At 42.8% G+C, this 20,630-nt stretch overlaps 1 protein-coding gene across 2 annotated transcripts; it reads left to right on the top strand.

Annotated features, from left to right (window-relative positions):
• On the top strand, positions 1-19,330 carry LOC147267923 (arf-GAP with GTPase, ANK repeat and PH domain-containing protein 1-like). Of its 2 annotated transcripts, XM_086199048.1 has the most exons (20): positions 2-1,216; positions 1,716-2,928; positions 7,604-7,662; positions 7,801-7,888; positions 8,104-8,189; positions 8,320-8,461; positions 9,813-9,947; positions 10,060-10,181; positions 11,283-11,444; positions 12,589-12,672; positions 12,927-13,031; positions 13,132-13,291; positions 14,199-14,327; positions 14,424-14,561; positions 14,802-14,861; positions 15,133-15,284; positions 16,040-16,130; positions 16,300-16,522; positions 17,085-17,388; positions 18,604-19,330. In XM_086199048.1, exons 2-20 carry the CDS (start codon positions 1,800-1,802, stop codon positions 18,886-18,888), a joined length of 3,654 nt encoding a protein of 1,217 aa, XP_086055174.1. In that variant the 5' UTR covers positions 2-1,216; positions 1,716-1,799; the 3' UTR covers positions 18,889-19,330. The 2 variants fall into 2 exon arrangements, with proteins under 2 accessions (XP_086055175.1, XP_086055174.1); XM_086199049.1 differs by having other exon boundaries at positions 1-2,928.
• Positions 19,331-20,630: the final 1,300 nt, after the last annotated feature.

A 20,630-nucleotide genomic window follows, 5' to 3' on the forward strand; every position in this document is an offset into this window, starting at 1 on the left:
GTGAAACATTAACTTGCACAAAATATGAATATTCCAAAGTAGATATTAATGACAACTCATATTTGTGTGTAGTGCTGTAGTTGGAGTCTTGACGAGGCAAGCGGAGGAGAGAAGAGGGAGATATGTTGCGTTATAAACTGTTGTGTGCAGGTTTTATTTCCAAGACGGTGCTTTTTTTTTTCAAATGTTCCCCACCCTTCTTTTCTCTCTTCTACTATTCTGCATCATTCATTTCCTCTCACTTCTAATTAGACTGATAAGACTTTTTTTTTTAAATATGTTTTTTTCTCTTTAATTTCTTATTACAATCATCCATCGTCAGTTTTTCCTTCATGTGCATCCTCACACACTCGGAGGGGGAAGACTGTGGGAGCAGGAGCTGCCCATAAATTGCTTTGGAGAGAGAGAGCGAGAGAGAGAGAGAGAGAGAGAGAGCTGGAGACAGAGCAGATGCAGCGACAGGAGCAGAGCTGGAATTTTTTCCTCCTCCCTCCTGTCTCTTTTGTAGTGTCGGCACAGATAAATCTGATGAACGTGGGCAAGGACCACCGCCACCTCACCGCAAGCCTCTCATCCCCTGCCTGGCTGCCAGAGCAGGATCCAGAGTGGAGCTGGTTGTATGGCGGGCTAACAGCGGGCTAAAGAGGTGGTGGTGGTGGTGGGGGGGGGGAGGGCTGCAAGGCAAAGGAGGCAAGGAAAAAAAAGGAGGAGGGGCTGTGGTGCGCTGGTGGGCTTCCTCTGCCTCACAGACACATTTTATTGACTTGCTAATTGGATGAGGCACTCGGAGGAGAGGATGCAGTGACCGAGAGGAGCTGTTCTCCAGAGGAGGGATACAGGCACAAGGAAGCATTGTAATCAGGATATTTCATCTCTTTTTCTCGATTTACTGGAGACATTTACAGATGTTTTTCCGCCTCTCTCACTGCCCCTCACACTGTGACTACATAATTTTATGCATGACATTGTCAAATGGAGGCTCCAGCTGCCAGACGCTTCGTGACAAGTGAATGATTTCCATTTTGATGTTTTTTCCAGCCTGTTCCCTTTTCACCGTTTTTTTCTCTTCTACCGATCTGCTCCTCTTCTTTTTTTTTGTCTGCCTTGTGTGATGTTCCATTTGATATAATCTGATCGCAAGAGAAATTCTTCATTTGTACACTGATCAGATGTACAAGGAACTGTGCAATGGATGATCTTCAGGAAAAAAACCAAGGTACGATGTGAGCAAAAGCCAAAAACATGCTGTAGTAAGGTGGCATCATTCAGCCAGTGTTCATTTCAGTCCTAGTCAAGGAATGGATGAACCAAATGTATCGACTGTTGCATAATTCCAGGCTTAGGCATCAGCACTGAAGAGATTTATCACCTCTCAAAGCGATCTGTGCACCTCCTTGTCACATTTGAACAGTTTAAGAAGGGAAGCGAAGCCAGAGAGGAAAGGCTTGTGAATGGATACGTAGTAGAGACCAGTAGTAACCGTGTGCATTGAGGAGGACTAATGGAGGCATAAAAAACAGTCTAGACTTGTTTCACCACTGCCTCAGACATTTAAATATTCTTAAGATGTGCAACCTCTTTTCTTAACTTAATCTTCATGTTTCTATCAAAAGAAAGACAGATTCTTGTCAAGTCCACACGTGAGACAGACAAGTCTGACGTAAGGTTTGATCAGAGGTCTGTCTGATCTTGATCTTCCTGCTCTTCTCCTTCAGTCTCGTCCAGGTTGCCATGACTGAAGTTTTCATGTCTGGCTAGGTCACAGAGCAGGTGCCACTGTGCTGAGTTCTGCTGTCCCAATGAGCAAAGCAGGCAACCCACAGAAACGCACCACCTACCTCATCTCCCTGACTCTGGTGAAGGTTGAGGCTGTGCCAGAGGATGTAGCAGAGGACCAGGTGGAGAGAGAGCCTCTTCCAGAGGGGGAAGGGAGCCCTGAGAGGAAGGAGGAGGTGAGAGATGCTGCTAAGAAGGAGGAGGGAAGTGTGTGTGCACAGGTGGCGGATAAAGAAAATACACAAGTGGAAGAAGTGGAACAGGTCAAGTATGGCAGCCAGAATGAGAATCAAGGGACGACTGAGCAGAGGGAAGCTCCTGCACACCAGAGAGACATCGATGGCAAAAGCAAAGACACTTCTTTTATACATCCGCCTGCAAAGCAAATGGTGAAAGTGTATGGGGGAACAAGCTTTGAGGCAACTGTGCGCAGAGAGGGACCTCGCTCAGAGGCCTTGCGCCCTAAGACGGAGCTCTACCGAGAGCCCCCCATGCTCTTCCTGAAGGGTGAAAATGGAGCAGAGTTAAGCAGTCGCTCACGTTGCAGCCTCCCCTTTTCCGTCTCACCACAGGTCAGCCAGCGCCCCGAAGTACTAATGAGGTCACATGCAGGGGCAAACTCTGCATGCTGGAGGGACCTTAGAGAGGCCAACACAAGCTTGTACCACTCTGCTAAGACTTTGGACCGGAGGGATAATCGTTTTGGGGACCAGTCCCCCTTAATGGCAGCTACAACTCTGGGGCCTTACAGAGCCTCCTGGGCCGACAGCGATGGCAGGGGCACGCTCATTCGTCCTGGAGCTCCCGTCAGTGGAGGTTATTCAGGCATAATGGCCAGGGACAGCCCGCAGGGGGAGAGATTTAAGACAGTGTCAGTTTCCTTGCCTGCACCTCCTTCCACTGATATGACAAGGCCTCAGAGAAAAGGTACAAGTCGTACCCTGGACAACAGCGACCTACATTCCCCTTCGGAGGACCCGAAGAAGGGGAAGGAGTGCCAAGGAGGAACGATCCAGAGAGCTCCTGCCCGTGACAGCAAGATGCTCAAGTTCATTAGTGGGATTTTCACCAAAAGTACATCTGTGCCTCCCACGGCTAACACTGCATCACCCCTTTATCCAGCTGTGGAGAGGGGCTCCAGTGAGGAGGAAGGTGAGTTCATGCATCTGCAGCACACACAGCGAGAACATTACCATGTGGCAGAGAATTATCACACACTTTCAGGACTTAAAACACACACTTTACTGTAATAATTGGTCCACTACATCAGTTTCATAGAGTGGGACTCCTCCTTCCAGAGAAGCAAACCTGAACGAGCTGAATCATTCACACAAAACTGCTTCTCCATGATCATTAGATGACACGGCAGAATCTGTCTATTGCCTATTATCAAGACTCCTCTGTAGTCGTGTGGCCCTCAAACCAAATATACTCCCCTGTTTATGCTCTGGTTGGATTAATTTAAGTCACTAAAACTCATCCCTGAATATTCCATGTATTTTTCGGTCAACACACAGTTGCAAAAGTGAATTTCTTGATAACGGAATGTGACAGTTATGTGCGAACATTACTAAATAATATTATCTGTAAATAAATTGGGAGTACTTTAATGCCTATTTGATTTTAAAGCTGCGCTGCAAAAATATGTTACAGGGATCTGCCTTAAATTTTAATGGTCCATCTAGTTTTACTTAGTCCTGCTAACAGACCAAGAAATAAACAGCACTTGGTGGAGCTGGTAAGTGGTTGTGGTCCGGGGTAATGTGTCAGTAGAATGTTCCAGAATCATGTATTTTGATTGGTCAACGCAAAAGTTATCAAAAGCTAATGGGATTTCAACCCTGGAGTTTGGTTTATTGCTAAAAACAAATTACCTTTGCAGCTAACAAGTTACTTTTATGTTTTGTTCAGCAATGAAATCTTCACAATTGAACAAAATGTTGGTTGATTTTGAAACATAAACGCAATCGTTCGAAGTAGAAAGCCAACATGACACTGAGCAAACGTCACAGACAAATTTTCATCGTTACCTCAGCCTCTTGCTGTTCTCTTTTCCACACGATGATGTCTGTCGTCTTGTTGCTAGCCACCGCTAGATTACAAGATACATCAATTTTTTTGAACAAATAATTAATGCTGTAGAACAAAATGTTAAAATAGTCTCAGCTTGTGACAACCACACACTTTTCGGGCATTTAACAGGAAACCCAGTGACTTTGACTGAAGGGAACCACATATTTAAAAATGCTAACTTATTGCTAGGGTTTAGAACTCTTATTAGGGCCAAGAAACATTCAAACTCCAGCCTTTCATCTCCTAACCTTTCTTTCCTCTTTGGTTTCATTACTGTCCTGAGAAGCTGGTGTACTTCTTGTGAGAGCTACATGATAAAATAACTACACTTGTTGGTCCAGTCTCATCTACAGCTATTAAATGGAGAGATTTCATACGCAGATATTTCATCATTTGTAGCTGCAGATTTGTGGATGGTTTTCCTAATGAAGTGCACATTGGAAGCCTTTATGCAGTTATTCGTCCTCGTGGAAATCATGTTTTGCAATAGCACGAATGGGTAAACCGTAACTCTTTAGAGCTGAAATGACTAATCAAAAATGAATAGGCTGACAAACAGAAAATTGAAATTAACTCATTTCAATTAAACGTTCATTCTAAAAGAACATGGTCGCAGCTTCTCGCATCTGCTGCTCTTTTTGTCATGTTGATAGTAGTTTTGACTATTGAATTGATGTTTTGACAAAAAAGTACAAAATGAAGACTTCAACTGGGTTTTGGGGGAAATGTGATAGACATTCATAAATAATTGCAGCCCTATAATGATTAATAGATGAGCTATAAAACTGTGAGTATAAATAATCATCCCTGAAAAGAAAAACTGCATATGTTAATTAAGGTAATGGAATATTAGTGAGCCATAAAGAAATATAAAAGAAAGAAAAAAAAGCACTGCAGGAGCCGCAAACGTGACTGGCCGAATGGTGACAGACACAACTTTCATTCATGTTGAAGATTTGAGATTTACAGTAAACTGCTGGTGTGTGAGTCGCTGAACACCATTTAAAAGCGTCACTGTGGGTGAATAGTGCAGTGTGTGATGATGTGTCTCTAGTTCTGGGGATGTTTTGGAGGAATCCCCCAAAGCCTGTCAATCAAACCAACAGGAATGTAGTTCAGTCTTGTCAAAAACTAAGAAAACACATCAATATTGAAAGTCTTCAGTTGGAAATAAAGGAAACACACATTCAATCTTTGGTCTTTACTAAAATATTCTAAAGAAAATCATCCATGACAGAGAGTGTGGGATCAGAGTAAGCCCTGAATAATTCGTCAGGAGTAAGTGGGACATGTATAATTAAGATTGGGGATACACAGAGCTGTGTTCATCAGAGGAGCGAGGAGACGGCGAACCTGCTACTTCCTGCTCTGTGCGTCGAGTTAATCAGCCTTCAAATGGAGCCTATTCATTCGTCTACAATATATTTAGTGTTTGCGGGGGGCGTCGTCCACACTGAACCTGTAATTTCAGCATATCATCAGTATTCTAATGAAAGATAAACATTAATTCAATTCTGGTAACGCTGATGTAAGAGAGCCATCTGCGCACTATTTTCAGCCTCATATGCGCACAGGTGGGCATTCTCTCTCTCTCTCTCTCTCTCTCTCTCTCTCTCTCTCTCTCTCTCTCTCTCTCTCTCTCTCTCTCTCTCTCTGCCTCTCACACACGTCGCTGTATCCATGAGACCATTTATTGTATAGAGACCTGGGCTGGAGGCTTCTGGAAAATGGAGTTGCCATGGCAACAGCAAGCCATGAGAGATGCTATTTGGTCTGTGGTGTGACGATGTTGATGCAGGGGGAGTGTGGGTGTGGGGATTGCCCAAAGATGGGGATGGGAGAGAGTCGTCGGGGTTTAAAGTTAGAATCCCCAGAGCAGCGTCTGACACGGGGGCTCCGCCCGCCGTAACTGGACCCGTCGACTCCAGAGTGGCTGGCGATGATATTAAGGCTCATCAGTGTTTGAATATCATCCGGTGTAGAACTTTATTCATTATTCCCCCTTTCAAAAATACTGACACATCCTTGAAACTTGCATAGGTTATTTCATCCCACTTGAAGGACCTTTCATCTTTTTTTCTAGAGAAACGTTTTATCTGTCAGGGTCAGTGTATTTTTTTCCTTAAAAGGTTGGCTAGATATATTATCAAAGATTTTAAAATTAAAGAGTGAGATATGATGAAGTCAAATGAATAAATTCTTTCAGTTGCTGCAGTGCTGTAACACCCACACACTGACTCATAAATACAGGAACAAATGTAACTAACCTTGATGTCTGGACCACCGCTATGAATCTGAGTCTCATCAGCATTAAATCTGATAAAACATTGCTCAGAAAACTACTGTGGATACATTATGGATAATACAACCCTTGGTCACCATGACACTTGGATTGATTTTGTGGCGGGGGAACAGCCTTGTGAATAAAAACAAAACCTGAAGCTAACAATGTAAAATTTAAGGTTTTAAACCTTCCATAAAGTGTAATTATGATATTGACTTCTTTGAGCTGTTTTTTTTTAAATATACAACCTTTTCTTGCTCTTGATTTAAATAAAAAAAGATGTTTTTTTTTTAATTTCACAAATTTACATCAACTTAACGATCGCGTTCTGTCAGCAGACGAGTCATTTAACAGCGCTTGTCTTTCATCTGTTCTTTAAAAGCCATTTCCTTTTTATCTGACATTAAAAAAAAGTTGCTCATAAAATTGACTTAAGTCTCGCTATTGATTGCTTAGTTATAAAAAGCAATTCATTTGTTCCCACATTCAATGAAGACTTACTTGAAGTCATGAGGCTTTTTTTTTTTCTTCTTTTTTTCTTACTTCTCTCGCAAGAAAAAAAAAAAAGCCTCATGAGTCCAACAATTTTCGCTGTAACCGAGATGAAGATCACCAGATCAAGAATGAAATAGCGGTGAATGAGACTGGTTTGGGACTATTTTGCAGGTTTGTACGGTCAATCATGTAAATAAGAGGCAGTTTGGGAGTTTTATAAGCTGCTACTCTCATTTTCAGTGAGCCGGAGCCTACAAGAGTGACACACTTGAGAAAACAGTCTGACATATTAGAAAATTGTTTTCTCTTTTATTCTCGCAGTTAGATGGGAGGGGATGGAGGATATTGTTATCTTTCTGGATCCATTTCAGAGGTGGCTGAGACTTCACTTTGTAATGTTTTGTGATTACACATCGCAGTACTAAGCTCCTTATTTTCTCTGGACAAAATATCATCATCTTTGAAAAGCCCAGGAGGTTTCTCTCCTCTTCCTCAGCCAAACAAAGATGCAGTTCCTTGCTCAGTTTGTACTACTTGGACCAAGATTGTCACAGTCAGTCATTGTTTCTGTTGTTGTTTTTTTATTCTAAAAATCAACGTACTTACTTGTCATAAAAATCTGATGGTTATTACTTTAATTATATAGTGACATTACATATCTTACAAAAAATGCAAGAAATGTGTCTGAGTTTTAAGTCTAGGGTCACGGGGTCGAAGTGACTTTCAGAATGACCGTCAGTGAGTTTTTGTGTCGTCACGACACCCGTGGCTCCGCCCCTCTTGATGGCAGAGGAACAAACCGGGGCATGAAGCTCGACTGTTATCGCCACAAAAACACTTTTCAACATTTGCCTCATTTATAGCTGTAGTTTTTCCCCTTGCAAACAGTTTACCGCGACATCAAATCATTACGGTAAGAGCCCACTTTTTTGGTTTTGTTTTCTTATTCATTCCTAACTTTTCTGTCTGATTCAGCTGCTTGCACCAACAGTCGAGAATGGACCATCAGTCAAACTGTACAAGAGCTTCACCTGGTAAGCAGAAAGATACCGCTTCTACGAACCGTGTAAAAAAATTGAGCGCTGAGTTGACACTTTCTGTGTGTGTGTGTGTGTGTGTGTGTGTGTGTGTGTGTGTGTGTGTGTGTGTGTGTGTGTGTGTGTGTTCGTCAGGGTGTTTTGGGAGGACTGTGCAGTGGGAAGTCTGCTCTGGTCCACAGACACTTGACAGGAAGTTACCTGCCGCTGGAGAATGCTGAGGGTTGGTTTAATGTGTCCATGTCACAGCGGACATTTTTTCCTCCTCATACATAATTGCCAAGAATAAGAATATTAGCTGCCAGCTAAAGTCCATTCAGGTGTCCAGCTGACATTTTGTACACGCTGCCTCATTGGTGTGACTTAGTTGGATCTAAATATACAGTCATCACGTGTCCTTGTCACGCTATAACACGTAAGACTGGCTGTATTTTCCAGGACGCCAGTACATTAAGGATGTCCTGGTTGACGGCCAGAGCCACCTGTTGATCATCAGAGAGGAGACAGAACTCCCAGGCGCTCAGGTGGGTTGGGAACTGACCTCAACTTCAATAATGCGGACAACTAATTAAACATTGTGTAAATTAGTCGTTACTATTAGCCCTCCCTTGTGTATTTTGAGAGCCGTGCTTTTTTCCCCTACCTTCTGTTCAGTTTGCGTGTTGGGTGGATGCGGTTATCTTGGTCTTCAGTTTGGAAAATGAGGCCAGTTTCCAGGAAGTTTACAAAATCTACCACCAGCTTGCTGTCCACCGGCCTGTCACCGAGATCCCTTTCGTTGTTGTGGGCACACAGGGTGAGACATAAGATACCCGTGTTTGGATTCAAACTCACACTTGCGAGTTCTTTTGTTTGATATTTATTTGTGCATAAATGTGTACTTCATTTCAGTGTTGCAGGTGGTAAAAGTGGGACTCATTTGAATTTGAGTGCTGCTGATCCTCCTAGGGGAGCAATGAAATCTAATCAAATTTTTACGAAAAAAAAAAATCCTCAAACACTCAAGATTCATAAACATCTTATCTACTTAGGTTTTAATCAAAAAATGCAGGCACAGGAAATTGAGAACATTCAAAATGCAGACGCTGTCACAAAACAATATGTCAAACAAGCATTTACAATTCTACAATTCTACATTTACATTTGGCAGATCAGAGCATTTCCTTCACATAGGATGAATAAGAATATTGTTAGTGGCTCAACCCCCCCCCCCCCCCCCACACACACAGGAGTGGTGCAGCGTTCACAGTTATTCCCGGGGACGGGAACACGTCGACATACCCGACATTACGGAATGTACCTGTCGACAGGGAGCCGCTGGAGAACAGATGCTTACAGAAACTGTGTGCACAACCTAGAGACATGAGGCCGAGCATTGTTACGGCGTTGATGAACCTCATCCTCGTATCCAGCTGCATCTACGTTCCCGTGAAAAGCTGCAGCTGTCTTGGACGTTTATGACATCATACATCACTCCTTCGTATCTCCGCCACAACTATCCACGGGCATTCACAATCAACCAAGAGCTTGCCAACACCAGACACATTGTCTACCATCTGCACAATACAGCGATGAGAAGAACAGCCTCCAACGAGCACCATCCAATCAAATATGGAGTCTGTTCATACACAGGACAGCAGTCAGGTCTCTGTGGGGCTTCTACAAACTGTTTGTGCGGCGTCTTCAGTTGTTTAACCACCAGCAGCCGTGTGCCTGGTCTAAGCGGGTCACACAGATTCAGCCGGTGATTGTCCTGAAATTGAACTGGTATTGTGACCCATCCCCTGTGGCTGTGTGGTTGATTGGCTCTGGTGTCAGACTACTGGAACCAACATGGCAGCTTGCACGTGTCGAAATGTGACATCTGTGGCTTTGTGATGTGATGTATCTGGAGGAACTGTGACCTGTGATTGGCTGTTGTCACGAGGAACACCTGTACAGTGACTGTTAATCAGATTTTTGATTCTGCACCTGTGCGAGAGTTAGATCATCTTAACAAAGAAGAAAATAATGCTGGCTCTCAGTGATAGAAACGCATTTGTTTGCAACATGGAAGAAAAATAAGATCTTTGAGCACACAGAACATATCTTTGAGGAATCACATTTAGTAAAAATAACCCAAGCCTGAATGTGTTTGTTTTTCCTAGATAAGATCAGCAGCAACAATCCCAGAGTCATCGATGATGCCAGGGCCCGACAGCTCTGCTCAGACGTGCGGCGTTGCACATACTATGAAACGTGTGCGACATACGGCCTCAACGTGAACAGAGTCTTCACTGACGGTACGTGCGCTCCTGTCAGAGCCAGAGGAGAAAAAAAACTGCAGCAACAGAACTCATAATTTCATGAAGTTTATGTCTATTCTTAAACTAACATTTCATTTTGGTTCCACAGCTGCTCAGAAGATCATGGCAGCCAAGAAGCAAGCTGCTTTACTCGCTTCCTGTAAATCACTTCCCAACTCTCCCAGTCACTCCGGAGGATCAACCCCAGTGTCCGGCGTCTTTCCAGGACAGGTAAAACTGTTACAGACCATCAGTTCTACACTGTGAAATATCATCAACTCTCATATTTTTAGCTCAAGTTGAGCTTAAATATGAAGTCTCTGCTCGTTTTTGCATAAAGAAATGAGAACTATGAATATAAGATAACGTTTTTGTGCATTGGCTTCCGTTGTAAAAATGCAGCCTGATGCCTTGTTCAGAGAGTGTGAGCAAATCAGATTGCACTCAAATTGGATGCTTTTCTGTTCACATTGTTAATTGCAAGTGACGAGATCAGATTTGTTGCCTCAAGACATCGTCAAACTATTTACAAGACACAAACTCAAGGTGGCTTCTCTCCATGGCAAAACGGGTTGGGAGAATAATTCAAAAGACACCTCGAGATCCTATTTTAGTGTCTAGACTGAGACACATCTGTAGAAATGTGATTTGAACCAGAATTCAAACCACTTTGAAATCTGGTTCGGATCAGATTTGCAAAAATCTGCCTACAACCAATCGGTATAGAATCGAGATATGCCAAAAATTAGATTTAGGCTATTAACTTTTATAGGTGTTTTTGGCACCATTAATCCAGGCGCTTGTTATCTTATAGCTTTATTCCCATCATTTGAGAGAACTTACAGCACCAATAAGTTTATATTTTCCTCAGAAAACTGAGGCTAGTGAACTAAAAACAAGTTTCTACTCACTGAATCCCACCAGACACTGCTGCTGGTTCCTGTTATTTCAACACCTGCTGAGACATCTGCAGCTCTCGCACACAAGTGCAGCATTTGTCCTGCATACAAAGGGACTAACAGCAAAAAGGAGCAGCCAACAATGTCGCCCCCCAGCTGGTTAACTGCCTGTGTCATTGTTGGAGCTGCAGTGATATTCACAGATATTTAAACAATGAAATTATAGTACAGAGAGTCTGAAACAAAAAAGAAAGCCCCCAAGAGATAAGTAGGGGATCTTATCACCTACCAGTAAACACATTTGGTAATTACAACAAACACCAGTTACATTCTTGGAAAAGATTAATTTTAATTTCAGTTGCTTGCTGTTGTAACAACCTCAGTTATTTCCCTCTTCAAACCCCACTGCCAACCCCTCCCCACTCCTCTTCAGGCCAGTAACGGTGGTCAGAGCAGTGACTACTCCTCATCACTTCCCTCCACCCCCGTGATAAGTCATAAGGAGATTGGCAGGGCAGCAAGAGGAGAGAAACAGGAGAGCGCCACTCCTGGATCAGTCCGCAGTGCCACCCGAAGACGCACCTCCAGATTTGCGGTGAATACTGCTCAAATAATGGAGGGAGGGGGGCTGTTGTCATGGAACCTTTTACTTTCACTAGGAAGAACATTGCAGGGCTGTAGACACAGTGTGAAATTTACCTGACAGAAAGAAATTTCATAGCCTTGCCAGACTTTGAGCGAGACCAATGGACAGGTGACACTGTACAAGATCAAACGATGAATGATCCCATCCTTCGACCTACCACTGTTGTAGTCGGTCACATCTCTGTATGTTGTGTTGTAGCAAGTGACATCGATTTGTTAGAATTTGTATTTTATCGTAATGAAAGAAACTGGTGCCACATGTCAGAAAAAAGTATCAAAACTGGAGAGGCTGACAGAAGGTTTGATCTGGACCAGTATGATGAGCATGAAAATGAGATGAATCACATGTCATGGCCTTGGACTCAAATGAACACCTGTGGAGGACACAAGTGTTGGACAGTGTTCATCAAATGATGGAATATTTTTTGGGAAGAATGGTCCAGATCCAGAGATTCGTGGAATCTATGCTGAGATGCATGAAGGTGTACTGGTGGCTCATGGTGACCCGACACCTTGCTGTGATACCTCCGAGCTGGTGTCAGCCATTGTTGGACGGTCCCAATTTTCTGTCAACAGACTATCTCAGGAACTCCTTGAGGGACTTCGGCACAAACGTCCACTTGTACTCAGAGATGAGCTGAAAAGATTTTGGTGGTCAAAAGCCGAGGTCATTTCGACCACTCATGCTATAAAGTGCTGTACTTTGAGTATCATCTGCAGCAAAACTCTAACCAAGCACAACCTCATGTCATAAAAACTAATAGGTTTAACCATCCAGCAGACATGGAGCCACTCTGATAGGTTTTCAGCCATATGGTGAGTTTAAGTGGGATATCCACTCTGATTTTAACTTCTCCTGTCCTGTCAGAGTCTGCTTGTATCAATCTACTGGATCTTTCGAGCCAGTGACAACCCTTTCACATGGCTCATGGTCATTTGATTCCTCAAAATAAAAATACAGATTGGTGCTGCATTAATATAAGAAAGCTACTGTAAAAACTCTTATTTTGATGAATGATAAATCGGTGAAGTCAGACTTGTAGATAACCTGTAGTGACTCATCCCCATTACTGCTCTCCTCGTACGTCGTTCAGGGCCGGAGAGGCAGTGACTCAAACAGACGAAGTGCAGACTACAAAGGAGATGTGGGCAGCGGACGCTTCATTCCCATTAAACAGGTAAGACATTGATTTTCACTTGATGTAGCAGCATATTTGAGTTATCTAATGACCCTCTGTGAGGACATCCCACCAGCAGTCCCTTGAAATTAAATGTGTGAAGGCGGTGTCATCGTGTGGAGTGATGAAGAATTGTGATCCTCCATATTGGTTTGATGAATAGATGGTGGGTGGTTTTGGCAGCCAGAGCTCATCATGCAGCAGGAATGTGTCAGCAATACATTTTCACTCCTCTTTTCTGTCACCTCCATCAGGGCATCTTGCTGAAGCGCAGCGGGAATTCGCTTAACAAAGAGTGGAAGAAGAAGTATGTCACGCTTTCCAACGATGGCATACTGTCCTACCACTCCAGCGTCAATGTGAGTCAGTGTGTTGACAGAGCACTTTGATGCTTTAAACTGCAGAGAGCACCAGTGACAGCTGCTGGTTGATGGTAACGGCTGATGTTTCGATCCGCAGGACTACATGCTGAATGCTCCTGGGAAAGAAATGGACCTGCTGCGAGTGACGGTGAAGGTGCCGGGAAAGAGGCCGCCTCGTGCTGTTCCTACCTGTGGCCCTCCAGTCGGGCTCAATGGACGGGTCAAAGATCTGCAAGGACCTGAGGGTGTCAGCCTAGGTCAGGGAATACACATGTTGAACACGAGAGATTAGGAACAACAAAATGTTCCTTAAGAACAATCAAATGTGTAGGACTAATTGCTACTGGGCCATTTTTTCAGCTGTCATTCTCCGCCCATTCTGCTCTCTCCATGCCGCTATGTGTTGTGTAACAACAACAACAAGCAGATAGCAACCTTCGAAATAGCAGTTTTTGTCAAAGATTGAAATTCAAAAGAATGTTTCAGTCATGAGTTTTAAAGATTAACTACAAATACGATACTAACAACATGTTGGAAGGGCACCATTGCTGCATCCTGGGCTTAGCGCCGCCCATCGTGATGAGACAGAAATTCAAAAACCTTGAAATCTCATTATCTCAGGAAAACAAACTCAGGGTATTTAGAGATAACCTGACATTGTGATCTAAGGATGCCATCACGTGTGTCTGTTCTCAGTTTTCGTAGTTTTGATAAATAGGGTCTGATGATTCGTTTCTATCAATGGAATCATAAACTTGTCCTCAGCTCATCAAGATGCATCTCTTTCAAATTTTGAATTTCTGCTTTTTCTTTGTGGATTTTATTAACTGTTGCATTTCAAAAACATTTAAATTAGGCAAATGGGAGAACCATGTGACCTTGAAGTGGAATAAATAGATGATTGAAATGAATTTGAAAAGGGACGCAAGCCTTTGTACCAGAAAAAGAACAGAATGAAAGGAAATTCAAAAGAGCATCTAAGGCAATTTTTAAAAGTTTCATGAGAACATTTGAAAGATAAAGGTAAAAAGTAATAGTGTGGGTTTTTTTGGTGTTCAGACTGATGTTTTGTTTTGGTTTTTAATTTTCTATCTCAATTGCTCAGTTTAACATTTGATGTTTGGTCTCTATTACTGAGTATATTAAGTACCTGCTTGCCATCAGTTCCTGTAAGTGCCAGTAGTCTCCTGCAAGTGGAGGAAATGGAAGGACTTGGTGGCGCTCTGTTCCTGAGGAGTAATCGTGGTGTGCAGCGATGTCCTTCAACACTTTCTAACCACGCCCAAAGTGTTGGTGAGAAAAATAAGCTAACGTGCACAATATCCGACATAACACTAGTTGTTCTTTGTGAAAATTATTTGTTGGAATTCTTCGTGATCTCATCACTAGACTCTGCAGTTGAGGGCGTGTCTAGCTCTTCCTCCACCAAAGATGTCGGCTCCGCCTCCCCAGTGGCAGACAGGAAGAAGCATCGCAGGAAGAAGAGCATGAACCAGAAAGGAGATGCAACCATTGGCCAAGCTGAGGGTAACTGCTCCAAATATAGTTCTGTATTCACTCGTCAGCACACAAAATAACTTGTGTATTGAAATGACAATAAAAGTTAAAAAATAAACAATCATTTTCTGATCCTTTTTGCTGTTAATTACTAGAAAGGCTCAATAAGATAAACTTGAATACATTTTACAACTTATGTAGTACCTCTGATATTTAATACTTGCTCTCTTCTTCCTGGTTTTTCAATGTTATTTTCATGTTCTCTTGCAGCCAAACGCAAAATGTGGAAACTGAAAAGCTTTGGTAGCTTAAGAAACGTGAGCAAGACAGGTAAATACTGATGCTGCATTTCTGAAAGTCTGACTGGTCGTCTGTACGTGTCAGCCTAGTTGCTTGTTTTCTCTCTGCAGCTGCTTTGCTGTCACAGAACAAAGGACACTAGATTTTTGTTGTAAGGCTAAACTGAGCAGGGTAGTTTCTGTTTTTGTTCAGCAACTCTGATGTGTGCTTACTAAAACTGTCCTTTTAGTTCATAATGTTAAACATTTGCATTGTTTCTGCAGATTAGAATATTTTCTGTCTGTTCATTTCTGTGTGTCAGATGAGGATAATTTTGACTTCCTGGTCGTGTCGAGCTCTGGTCAGACTTGGCACTTTGAAGCCCAGAGTGTGGAGGAGAGGGACTCCTGGGTCCAAGCCATCGAGAGCCAGATCCTGGCCAGCCTGCAGCTGTGTGAGAGCAGCAAAAACAAGGTAGGGTGCACCGAAAGACAAATAGTGCACGTGTGCACTGAGAATTTGCACCTTCCTGATCAATTTTGCACTCCCAAACAGCCGCTGCTGTCAAGGTATGCAGAAATGACCTGGGATTCTTCAGTTCAGGTGTTGGAAAAGATCTCTGTTTCTATGTGTGTAATGATTTTTAAAGGCAAAACGAATCAGCATTTAGTAATAATGGAGATGCATTTACTTTACTTCTGGTTGCAGCAGCTGTAGCCAAACTGTATGGTCTAATTATTTCATGGTAGTTCATTAAGAACAATAAGAGAAGAGGGGCCATTTCAGCATCTCCTGAAACGTAAATCAGTTTTAAAGGGATGTGTGTTTTCATAGCGACTCAAGAGTAAAGAACGATATCGTCTCCGCCTGGACGCTGTTAATGCTGCCAAGGAAGTAACACTAACAGCCCACTAAATGTGCTTTCTATTCTTGAGTGGATTCAAATGGATGGTTTCTTGGAAAAGAAATTATAAATCCCACGAGAATAATTGTTCGTAAAGATGACCTTTATCCCATGATGCATATCTTTTTTAGTGTTATTGAATGATCTTTACGAGGGGGCCACACCCCCTCTGTTTACAGCTTTAAATGTTTAGTACATCATGGTGATTAGAGCCATTTTTCACAGATTTTTCCCATTTTTTTCCTGCAATAAAGAGCAGTTGAATCATAGTTAATATCACAGAGTAGTTTCTGTCATTTTGATCGCACGTTCCATACTTCAACAGGCCCGCAAGAACAGCCAGAGTGAAGCCGTGGTTCTGCAGGCGATTCGGAACGCTAAGGGCAACAACTTCTGTGTTGACTGCGACGCTCCAAGTCAGTGACTCACTTTCATAGTATTCCCGCTTTGTACCTGAAAACAACTTCGTTCCTCTCATTGCAACCTTGAGAATGTGCCATCATCTGATCCTTCATTTCAAGTGTCAACTACATGCACGTGACTTATTTTCAAATGAAGCCTGATTTGTTGTTCTTCCTCACCCAGATCCAACCTGGGCCAGTCTGAACCTGGGTGCCCTCATATGCATCGAGTGTTCTGGGATCCACAGAAACTTGGGGACCCACCTGTCACGCGTTCGATCCCTGGACCTCGATGATCTGCCACGAGAGCTCACGCTGGTTCTCAGTGCCATAGGCAACCACATGGTTAACAGTATATGGGAGGCGCGCACCCTTGGCCACCGTAAACCAATGCCTGATGCTTCCCGGTAAAGACACAGAAACTTCAGATGAAGCACATAGTGACAGAATGTATATTTAGATCATTCAATAACATTAAAAATTGTCAAATTAGATCCACTTGGAAGGCTCACATATACTTTCAGGAATGAATGCAACACTTTTTTGATGATTTGGGAGCCCAAATACACCAGTGGTCAGCAGAATGAACCAGGATTTTCAGTTTTGCCTCTTTTTTATATTGTACTTGTTTAAATATGTGTGTGTAATTATTTACAGTTCAATTGGACCACTACCTTCTCCATTAGGTCTTCTTTTAGTCTGCATGCAGGTGGGACAGGAAGGGGATTTGCAGACTGTGTGTGTGTGTGTGTGTGTGTGTGTGTGTGTGTGTGTGTGTGTGTGTGTGTGTTCTTGTTTGTGCTACATACTGAGAAAACACATCCTTTTATTTATATCTTTGTGAGGACTTTCATTGACATAACGCATTCCCTTGCCCCTGACCCTAAATGTAACTATCTCAACTGTCTGCCTGTGCGCACATTCAGCTTCTCTCTCATCATCTATCTGTTGTTGTTTTTTTGCTTCCAGAGAGGAGCGTGAATTATGGATCAGGGCCAAGTATGAGCAGAAACTCTTTGTGGCTCCGCTGCCTCCTCCCACACCCAGCGAGGGCCCAGATATCACCCTCTCCGGACGTCTTCTTTTGGCAGTGATGGAACACAACCTCCCCAAGCTGCTGCTCCTGTTGGCCCACTGCTCTAAGGAGGACATCAATGCCCCTCTCAGCCTGGCGCTCTCCTCCAGGTCACTGTTAGCACTGCGGCTGCCCGCCTCTGCCCTGCACGCTGCCTGTCAGCAGGCTGATGTAGTGATGACACAGCTTCTTGTTTGGGTGAGTTTTCCTCCTTCACTGTTTATTTGCACGTTAGAATATAAGAATCAATAAAACTGCTGGAGCTGATTCATATCACAGAAAAAAAGAAGGAATATCTCAGTGAGGGGACAGCAGGTGCCTGGGGGTAAAATATTGGGTGACGTCTCACCATCATCTTGAGTTATGCAAACAGGACCGCATAATAAATATTACCCTTCTAGAAAGTTAAGTAATTCACAAAGACTGTTGAAGCAGATGACTCAGCAGACGTCCACGGTGATGTAAAAGCTCAGTCACACCTTGGTGGGAGCATTTCAAACAGACCTGTCAGGTGTTAGTCCCAACAGGACTTTTATGCCACGTGTTAAAATACTGCCTGTGAATGTGGGAGATGTACAGCGGCCCTGAGAACTCAGCTAACACACAGCAGCAGTGACGAAACACACTCGCTCACAATAATGGATTATGGAAGTTGTGTCTAGGGGCATTTAAAGGGGATGTGCACATATGAAGATGCTTTTTCTTTTTTCTTTTTCTGTCACATTTTCAAAATGAACCACAAACAAACTTAGGTTCAGTTCATTTTCTAACATTTTCTAAGGGGAGCTGACTACGGTAGGCTCATGAAATGAGTTTGGGTCACAAACTAATGCCAGGACATAATAAGTAAAAAACCAAAAACAAGAATAGCAAGACATTATTATGTTATGGAATTTGCAGCATTGCTGCAAAGTGTGTTGTGTGGGTTCTCGGTGTGTTTTTGCAATGCGTCATGCGATAGTTTCCAGTGCTTCTCTGTAAAGTGTGTGTTTTCAGCACATTAATGAAACGTGATATTCATGTGTTTTCTGTGCGTTTCTTTAATGCGTGGTGTGTGTTTTCAGCACCTTGCTGAAATGTGCTGTGTTCCCAGCATGTTTGCGAAATTTGGGGTGTATTTTCAGCCTGTACCTGCAATGCAATGTGGGTGTTTTCAGCCTTTGTGTTTTGTTCTTGTCGTGTTTCTGAAGTATGTTGTGTGTTTACAGGCCACATTGTTCATGCTTATGAATGTTCAGAGTATTTTATAAATGTTGCTTAAATCAAATCTATGAAGATCTTTTCCCTACATGCTTGCATTTTGTCCATTCGCATCAGATTTCTTAGGTTTCACAATTGAGCCACTATAAATTTGGGGTAATTCCATGATGATATATAAACATTGTCATTTCTCCATCTTCTCACGGACGTCAGTATGGCTGTGATGTTCGGTATCGGGACGCTCAGGGCCAAACTGCACTGGCTCTCGCTCGCATCGCTGGCAGCCAAGAGTGCGCTGACATCCTGCTCCAATACGGATGCCCGAATGAACCAGCCCCCTCCATTGCCACGACAGTTGGTTTTGCAGCAGCGGCGACAACTTCCAGCTTCCCTGTTGCCATGGCGCCAAGCCTGACAGTTGCCACCACACTCAAAATCTCCCACAAGAGTGGCGGCACCAGCTTGAGTTACAGCACCTCCAGAAGAGCGGTGTCATAAAGGAAAGATGGTAAAAAAGTGTGTGTTGTTTTCTAGTGTCCTGCAGGAGGAATGAATATGTTGCCAGATGTGTGACTCGTAAAGCCAGATGTGGTTTAATGAGGTGTGTGTGTGTGTGTGTGTGTGTGTGTGTGTGTGTGTGTGTATGTATGTATGTATGTGTGTTATGAAAACACTGGTAATCACACAGGCACATTCAGTCTACTAGAATGATTTAGGAGGCATTTTTCTGACTACACTTTGGATGTAGGAAGTAAAAGAAAATTAAAAAAAAAAAAGCCTCTTTATTCAGATTTGATAGGGACGTATTGCACTGTATACCAGCTGGATCATGTTCCACCATGCAGTCAGTATTTATTCTCAGTTGAGAACGGAAATCTAAGCATCTAGAGCCCAGAAGTAAGAACTGCAATAAGTTAACTATTTAATAGGTGGATGCTTAAAATGCTGGGGGGTGGGGGGGGGGGGAAATCAGTTTTTAACTTTATTGACAACAAATATTACAAAATTTAAAGAGTGTATATAACAGCAGGGCGTTCAGCCGCATCGTGCATCAATAATGTTACAGTGGCTGAACACGGACGGCTGTTTGAAAAAACAAAACAACACACTGTATAGAGATGAATTGATTAAAATACTATAAAAGTGCGCCATTTTCAAGATTGTTATTGTATGATTTGTACAGTTGTTTCTGTGTATAAAAACTTAAAAAGTTTAGCTGTTCAGAGATTTACAGCTTCTTGTTTTGGTTTGATAATTAACTCTTTGACAGCCAAGACTGAGATTTCTATGTTCTGTTTGTATCACTGTGTGTGACATTAAGACTGTACATGATGTGTGCATTAATGACTCTGGCAGCGGGTCGTGGTCAAGGCGGGGTTAATGCATATGAGTGAGAGGAAATGCCTTGACTTTGAATGTATACAAAAACAGATGGTTTTGTCTTTTTAAACACGTGTTATCCAGATGATACAGCTGTGGCTCCCTCCATGTTTTGGTGGACTGTCGGGAGGGCATTTTCTGTTTTAACTAATATTATTCCTGCTGTGACTAACAGAAATTAAAAGTATGTTTTAAGAGATAAAAACTGTTTTCAAAGGTTCTGATCTATAAAACTGGGCCTCTGGATGAATGTTTGTAAGTGGCTGATAATCATCATGAAATAGAGGAATGTTGCCCAAATGGATATTTAAAAAAGAAAAAAAGAAAAAAAAGATACATAAATCCTGCTGTACTGTATGTGATTTTTGTGTTGATCTAACAATTCTTGCTGAGTGTACACGTCTGTGATGTAAGCATCTCTTTCCATTTGTATTTTTTTACTCATGCAATGATTCATACAGCATTCATTATCAATACACAAAGGCTACTGCCCAAGCTGGTCTACTGTTTACAGTTGTGTGTGTATGTGTGTGTTTTTTTCTGTGTGTATCTGTGTGTGTGTGTGTGTGTGTGTGTGTGTGTGTGTGTGTGTGTGTGTGTGTGTGTGTGTGTGTGTGCCTCCTGATCTTGACCTGATAAGACTGAATCTACTGGGAGAGTGAGGGATTCCAGCAGACAGCGTCACACAGTGGCGTGGCATCAGCCACGCTGGCGTGTAGATGAGTTTTCTGGACGGTCCACCAGCAGCCAGTGGCCATCATTTTACCCTCGCTTACGAAAGTGAGATTTTCTGGATCAAACTGTTCCCTGTTAAAGCCCCCCATTGGCTTTGACCCACTTCTTTCTAGGTCAGAGTCCCG

This window comes from Aulostomus chinensis, chromosome 3 (assembly GCF_037954235.1).
Source record: "Aulostomus chinensis isolate RoL2024-O1b breed Wild chromosome 3, RoL_Achi_v1.0, whole genome shotgun sequence".
In the NCBI taxonomy this organism is placed as follows: Eukaryota; Metazoa; Chordata; class Actinopteri; order Syngnathiformes; family Aulostomidae; genus Aulostomus; species Aulostomus chinensis.